The sequence below is a fragment of the Acanthisitta chloris genome, unplaced genomic scaffold (assembly GCF_000695815.1).
Source record: "Acanthisitta chloris isolate BGI_N310 unplaced genomic scaffold, ASM69581v1 scaffold6780, whole genome shotgun sequence".
In the NCBI taxonomy this organism is placed as follows: domain Eukaryota; kingdom Metazoa; phylum Chordata; class Aves; order Passeriformes; family Acanthisittidae; genus Acanthisitta; species Acanthisitta chloris.
This window is the reverse complement of record NW_008653260.1, coordinates 5,188-12,778: the sequence shown is the minus strand read 5'-3', so window position 1 is coordinate 12,778 and position 7,591 is coordinate 5,188. Positions and strand designations below refer to the sequence as shown.

General features: G+C 43.9%; 1 protein-coding gene across 1 annotated transcript; it reads right to left on the bottom strand.

Moving 5' to 3' along the window:
* Nucleotides 1-224: 224 nt before the first annotated feature.
* Nucleotides 225-3,074, bottom strand: TMSB4X (thymosin beta 4, X-linked). The gene is made up of 3 exons (XM_009080138.1): nucleotides 3,037-3,074; nucleotides 2,018-2,125; nucleotides 225-567 (listed from the first exon to the last, which is right to left on the bottom strand). Exons 2-3 carry the CDS (start codon nucleotides 2,115-2,117, stop codon nucleotides 530-532), a joined length of 138 nt encoding a protein of 45 aa, XP_009078386.1. The 5' UTR covers nucleotides 2,118-2,125; nucleotides 3,037-3,074; the 3' UTR covers nucleotides 225-529.
* Nucleotides 3,075-7,591: the final 4,517 nt, after the last annotated feature.

The following is a 7,591-nucleotide window of genomic DNA, read 5'->3' as shown; positions in this document are numbered from 1 at the left end:
TGGAGGTTGCTGCTGCTTGGGGCTCTGGGAGTCTGCAGGGTACAGATGTTTGTGCTGATGGAAAGGGCTGGTGCCAGCCAAGGGACCTGTGGGTGCCTGGGGTCACCTTCCCAACTTGGGGAACAACAGCCCTCGAGTTGCTGTGGAAAAGCTAACAAAGTGGGAAAGATGCTAGTGAGAGTTGCAGTGTAAACTCCATTTCTGCAAGGCTCAAAGACAGCTGATCAGAAGAAACCTGTTTATTGTGAGGTTTAGGAAAACAATTTCCATGCAAATTGCTTTTTTTTTTTTTTTTTTTTGGCAAGTAATGGGGTTGATACAGAACTTGGAATTACAGTTTTAAGAATACAAATACATAGTATCTTCTTCAACAAACACAAAACAAATTTCTCCAGGGAACATCAAATGAGCAAATGTTTCCTAAAATAAATGGGCAACAAACATGGGCTGGGGGGGGCAAAACAACTCAATCCAACTCAGAAGCCAAAACCCCACTGAAGAAGCAGCAGTCACATCTTCAATATTACACTCAGGCTGTGCTTTCACTTTGCTTTTCCTGTTCAATAGCTGGCAGAAAAACAGAAGAAACAAAACCACCATCAATAAACATTATTGTTTATGAACAATAAACTTTGCTTCCCTATGGAGACAGGCTGAGAGAGCTGGGGTCATTCAGTCTCCAGGAGAGAAGGCTCCAGGGAGACCTTAGAGCCCCTTCAGTGCCTAAAGGGGTTACAAGAGAGCTGGAGAGGGATTTGGGACAAGGGCATGGAGTGACAGGACAAGGGGGAATGGATTCAAACTGACAGAGGACAGGGTTAGATTGGATATTAGGGAGAAACTCTTCCCTGTGAGGGTGGTGAGGCACTGGCACAGGTTGCCCAGAGAAGCTGTGACTGCCCCATCCCTGGAAGTGTCCAAGGCCAGGCTGGATGAGGCTTGGAGCAACCTGGGCTAGTGGAAGGTTTCCCTTCCCATGGCAGTGGGATTGGAACTAGATGATATTTAAGGTCCCTTCCCACCCAAACCATTCTGTGGTCATAGTTCTGTGTGATAATGGTTCTTCGGGACACAGATTTATGTGGACATTCTTAAAGCCAGGGAATGGTTAAATCCACACTTGCTTTTTGTGGTCCCCCTGGAAATGCCAACTCATTCCCAAGTCTGCATAGCTAGAAGGGTGTAGTCCATGGTGTGCAAACCTCCTTTTGTATTTACAGCTTTAGCATCAGTAAGGATAATAAAACAGGGTGAAAAACCAGGCATCTTTTGTCAAGGGACAGTGCATCTCTCTGGCTATCAGCATTGAAACATCCAGAGTGGTTAGCAATGCTCTTCTGAAGGAAACTGCTCACAAAATCTGGTCCAAATGCTATCTTCATGTCTGAAGTTGACCATGAATCCCAACCTCATCTGTCTGCCTGTGCACAGTGTGTGTATGGGAGAAGACCCAGCATGAGAAAAGCTCAGGGGTGCTTTGCCAAGGAAGATTGCCTGTTGGATGAGAAATATGATGGGTTTTGCTAGCAGCCTTATTCCCAGAGAAGGTGCCTGGTGGTCTCCTGGCCAGGGCTGACAGCAGGTACCAGTGGGAGGCAGCAGCTCATCTGCCTCATAACACCTCAAATCCAGAGCCCAGGCACCCTCTGGGGATGCTGCCTAACCTGCCAGGGACAGGCAAGGGTTCCCCTGTGCCTCCAGAGAGGCTGCTAACATGGTAATTACAAACAGAATCATCCTGTTATCTGCACCCAGTGGGAAAACTGGTCTTACTTTTAGCAGAAGAAAGAACAATCCCATCAGAAATGTTTTTTTTTCCAGGTAAAATGCACTGTAAGTTATAATACTAGTATCTTTGGAAGCCTAGCATAGAGTATGAGTCTTAGTATTATCCCTACTTAGAGTCAGGGATGAGTTTGTGCCTGTAATCCTATGATTAGTATTCATTTTGCATATGAACTGCAATACAGATTGTGTCCTTGCTACTCGTAGTTCAAATAGGCTCATAAGCACTTACTTTCTTTAGTGGGCAATGGATTTTTCTCTCTGGTTTCTGTCTTCTTCAGCTTGGTCTTGTCAAATGTTTCAATTTCTGCAAAATCTGGTTTGTCGGACATGATGGGTCCTGACAAAGAAAGGGAAAACACACCCATGGCTTCATTAGCTAGTGCTGTGATATCAGCCATCTGCAAAGCATTTTCTCCTCCAAAGGAAAAAAAAAACAAACCCATGAAAAAACCATAAAAATGTTTATTCAAAAAAACCCCCCCACAAATCTAACACCTCAATCTGTGACCTTTCCCCAAGGCTTGGCTCTTTCAGAGCAAAAAAGGAAAGGCATCAATAGAATTTTCTGTAGATTGCTCAGATGAATTTTCTAAAAATCATATTTTGCACATGGCAACAAGAACATTCAGTAATGAAGAGACAATGCATTAATTGCCAGTAATTCACGGTGCCTCCTGACGTAAAACTCTATTTAGAGAAATGCTGCTAACCGGAAAAATCCACAATAAACCCCAATTCCAATAGGAACAAAGAGCTTCAATTATGATTTTATTTTAATGAATAGGATTTGTTTTTAATTCTGAGCTCCCTGTCCTGAGCACATACATCCCCTGAGCTGCTGTGGACACTTGAGCATAACAATAGAGGACGAGTTCCCCCAGCCCTTTGTTTGCTCTCGCTCCATATCCCAGTCGCAGCTCAATGGGTTTGATTATACTCCATTATAAGAGAAATCCACAAAGCACACTGGCATTCAACACTTCACCTGTCAAAATTTCCCTAATCCAATCCCTCTTTTTAATAAGACATCGAAGCTCAAACCCAGCCTGAGTGTTATTCCCCTGATTTCAGTGGAGTTTCCCATCAAGGCAAGGTTTGGCCCGGAGATGGCTGAGATAATTATATTTTTCCCTTCCTGCAGAAAATCAGATTTCATTGCTATCTGCACTGAGACAACAGAAGTAAATATTCACAGGGAAAAAAAAAATTAAAAAAATATGAAAAGCTACAAAAACCACATGGCATTACCGTCTGGTTGCTCTCTCCTCAGCTGCTTGGTGGCCGTCTGAGGCAGTGTGAGTTGAAAAAGGTCAGGGTAATCCCTCCTCTCCTCTTCCCCTCCTCCCCCTTCCCGAGCCCATTGCTATTAATATTGATTAGTTTAGTGCTGGGATTGCTCAGCGTTTAGGGAAAGGACAGATTGCTCCTACAGAAAGTGCATGAGGGAGGGAAATGGGAAAACTGACATGGAAAACTGCCAAAATACATCTTGAATTTTTTCTTTTCTCCTCATTTCCCCTGACAATCATATTGAAGCTTCCATTCCTGCGCTTTTCCAATGCTGAGGTTCGGAGTAAAGGTGAGGTTTGGGGGCTGCTGCTGCTAGATTGGAGGAGATTATAGGTGAATTCAGCTGCAGCAAAAGGAGAATGCATTGTAGGTGCCAAGTGGTGCAATTCAGAAAATTAAAATGGTTTGGCTAAAATGGTTAAAATTTAAGATGGTCATTAGCCCTTGCCTGTGTTCTCAAGCCACGTTGGGTATTAGATGTGGATGCTACCTGTAGCCAGCTGCTAGAGCTGCTGGTGTCACGGGCTCTGGACATCCCTGTGGCTGTGATGTGGCTCCAGCTATGCAGCACAAAACTACTTGGGGAATCACTTTCCAAGGGAAAAGAGCAGAAAGGACTGTACACATCCTCTCAGATGCTGGTGTGGGTCTCCTCTCATGTACCTTTGGATGACTCCACCTGAAATACTTGTCTGCACTCCATGATAGCCAAAAGGGAGGCAACTAACTTGGGATAAAATTAATTACACCCGTAGAGTTTTGCTCTATGGACTATAAGGCAATGACAATGACAATTGCCTGGACAATGAGTTCAAGGAGACAGAGATGTCTCACAGGTGATTGAGAGCCCCAGGAAGGTCTGTGGACCTTTCTCTTGGCATCACAGGCTGAGATGGAATTGGTCTGAGTCTGATATGTGTGCGTGGAGAAGATGGTTTTAATGTGTATAAGTGTGTCTTAAGGATGTCTTCTTCCAATGTTTGTTTAAATGAAAATAATGAACAGGTTTGTGGTTAGACTAGATGATCTTAAAAGCCTTTCCTAACCTACATGATTTGTGCAGGCTGGGTCAGTTACCTCTGCATCTGCACTGCCTGTCCATGCAAAATCCATGTTTGTGTGCACCATATCTAACGTCAGGAATTGGTTCCTTTGCTTCCATCCCATCTGTCCAACCAGTTGTCACAAAGAGAAAGCTGTTCTTGACTGAAGCCCCCTGGGAACAAACAGGAAAGCAGCCACTGGGTGAATATTTGGTGTGAGCCCTAGCTGAGATTTGGCACTGAACAGTCTTAGTGTCTAAAGGGAGAGCATTAACCTCTTCTTGTTAGGCTGGACCCTTTAGAAGATCAGAAAAGACTTAAAAACACAATCTGAGTGATTTATGAATCCAGGCAGTGCAGGTTTGTAAATATTTGTCCATTTTCACAAGTAACAATTGCAAATCTGATTAAGCAGAGAGACTGCAAGGGCAAAACCTCTTAAACTTTTAGACTTGCACAAGTTCTCTCAGTTGTAGAGAGCAAACAAAGTGTTCAGGACAGCAAAGCAGAAGAATCTCACTTCTGGCTTTCTGTGCCCAGTCACAGGCTCAGCCTCCAAGATCCACAGTAGAGCTCAGGCTCTTCTAAACATGCTAAGACAGAGTGAGCACACTGGTCTTCACCACAATGATTGTAATTGCCTCATTTACTGGCAAACCTAGTTTTAAAAACAGTTTGGGATATACTGTTTGGGTTTTTAGGCTGAAGGATGATCAGGTTTTTCATTGATACTGGGTTGGGTTTGTGAGGAAGGCACAACAGTGTTAAGTCCACATAAATTAATGATGAGAAATGACATGTTCTCACTCAGGAGATATTCATCTCCATAACAAACATCTTGACCATTGCATAAAATGCCTGTCAGGTTACTGCAGCTTTTAAGTTTGGTCCTGTGGTCAAACACAGCTCCTGTAGGATTCAAACCTCATGTTTACATACTCTGTGCAGCACAGACAGCTGGATGCAGTTTACATATGGAAAGTTTGGAATTTGGCCTGAGGGCATTGCATACTGCATTGAGGCTGGGCGAGGGAGGGAAAGATGGGTAGGTAATATATTAGTTACATGCCTTTTCCATCCACTGGGAATGGAAATATTCTTGCAATATGAGCAGAAGGGTAATTATTTGTCAGGTTTTTAATGGCCACCACCTCCAGTAAAGGGAATGTGGCTTTTACCTGGCTGTGGGATGACTGTGGTTGCTATGAACCTCAACAGTCTTTGTGGTGCACAGAGGCAGCAGAATGATCCAGTGCATAGAAATGTGAAAAACCAGGAAGCCAGTGGAGCATGCAAACGATGGGATCTTTACAGATGCTCTACACATAAACCATGTTGGTATGGCTGTGTCTGAATAGCTGCCTCATACAATGGAAACTACATTTTATCTCCATCTGCTGCCAAAAGATGAAGGGCTGAGTCAAACCTGCCAGGACTGACACCTCTGATCCCAGTGAGTCACCTGCCATTGACAGCACTAAACCATGCCTGGCAGCACAAGCCACGAGTGTCTGTCAGACACCCACAGAGAGACAGGGGAAAACAAACACTTGCTACCAGGATGCGGTAATAGGTGAGAGAAAACATTTAAAGGGAGCTCAAAGTCTGAAGAGAGAGGCTGAGAGGTTTGGAGCCTGCTGCCACTTGACCTTTTTCCCCTGGCTGCTGCCTGTGCAGGGCTGGGGCTGCAGGGACACTCTTGTAGCTATTATAGACTCCAGCGCTGAAGCCTTTCACGGTCTGGGGGTTGCTGTGCTCATGTTTGGCACGAGGTGCTCTGGAAATGCCAAGTTTCATGGAGACGAGGTGGGCAAGTGCCAGAAGAAAGGGGTTTCTTTCTCTTTGGTGCAACAGTGGGAATCAAATCATCTCTGTTTCTCCAGGGAGCTGAGGAGGGACAAAGCACCCTAACACGAGCAGCCGGTTAGAGGAACAGATGCTCGAGCAGATCAGTGTCTGTAGCTGAGCCAATAAGCTGACACAACTGATTTTATAATCACATTAGTGCTGTCTTGAAATAACACACCCACTCAAATATAACAGTGATTTCATTTTCAAAATGTTGTGGTATTTTTGGGGCGAAAGGTAGGGGATTAATTTTTCGAGGTCAAAAGCTGGGCTGGAATCTGCACGGACCCTAATTCCTTTGGGTCCCTCTGAGCACTGAGCACCTTCCAGACAGGTAGCAGGATTGTGTGTGCTCTAAGCTGTCCTTAGAAGGTTTCCCGTCCTTAGGGGAACAGGGAAAAAAAAAAAAGACTACAGCTCCTCTGAAAGGGTTTTCTTAGTTCTCTTTGTGCCTTTTGTTCTGTCTTGCTGCCAAAAAAAATATCCATGTTTGGGAACGGAGACAGGTTCCCAGGCTAAGAGACAATGAATCCTGGGGGTGTAAGGAAGGCACTGATCCCTCTTTGGCAGACTGTCTGCTGTAATGCTGCACTGCTAGTGAGTAAATGCTCAGTATTTGTCTTATACTCTATGATTTATCATTACCTAAGGTGTTTCATTTTCCTTATCGAGACCATTGAACCATAAAGGTAAGTACATACAGAAGAAGAGGGAAGAGGAGGGGCAGTTGTAGAGAGTCCTTCTGCTTGGGCTATTTTTTCCAGCCCCATCCTTTCCAAATAGCTCTGGAGTTCAGACAGTCTATACTAGGAGTCCCATTGCAGCAAAGAGCAAAAGGAGAAAACAGAAGCTAGTGGGAGTAGAAATTTCCTCTCTCTCTCTTTTTTGATATTCTAAAACTTGGTATGGGGGTGAATTTTTAAAAGTTTAACCAGATGGAGAATCTTGCAACTGAATTTTCTTGAGAACTGACCCAAAAGTGTGTCTTCCAGCAGAAAGTACTTGTCTTTGGCCTGGCTTTTTCTAGCAAAATGTGGTGACCCATGTGTGCATTATTAAAGGAAAGAAAAACAAAACCAAAATGTCCATGCACATGCTTCTCTCCCAAAGACAGGGTGGGGAAAGAAGCATGTGATGTATTAGTCACATTAGTTAATGCTTTAGAGCACATGATGGTTTGTGATGAATGCTGGTCTAGAAACACAAGTTTAGCATGACTTTGAGTCTTTACTAACAGTCTCTTTTTCTCTCTCTCCTTACTGTCTCTGGACAGAAGCATCTTCTGCAAGCAGCAGCTCTTATGCAAGGAGTAAGACAGGGAAGTCTTGGATGAGCATTGGGAGTGTGCTCAAACATGGCTCTTCTCAGTATAGTTGGCTGCTCTGGAATTAATCCACTCCTGGAATTCTCACTTTGTTTGCTTTAAATAGGAGGAACATCACCATTCCTTAAGAAGTTCAAACTGTGGCACTTAGTGTGCAGCAAATAGCTAACCAACATAATCCAAGAGGAGATAAACAAAGATAATAAAATCCAGAGATCTCCGAACTTTATATTAACTTCAGATTTTATTTCTGTCCAGAGGAAAAAGGACAATAGGTGGGTCTGTCGTTACAATCCAT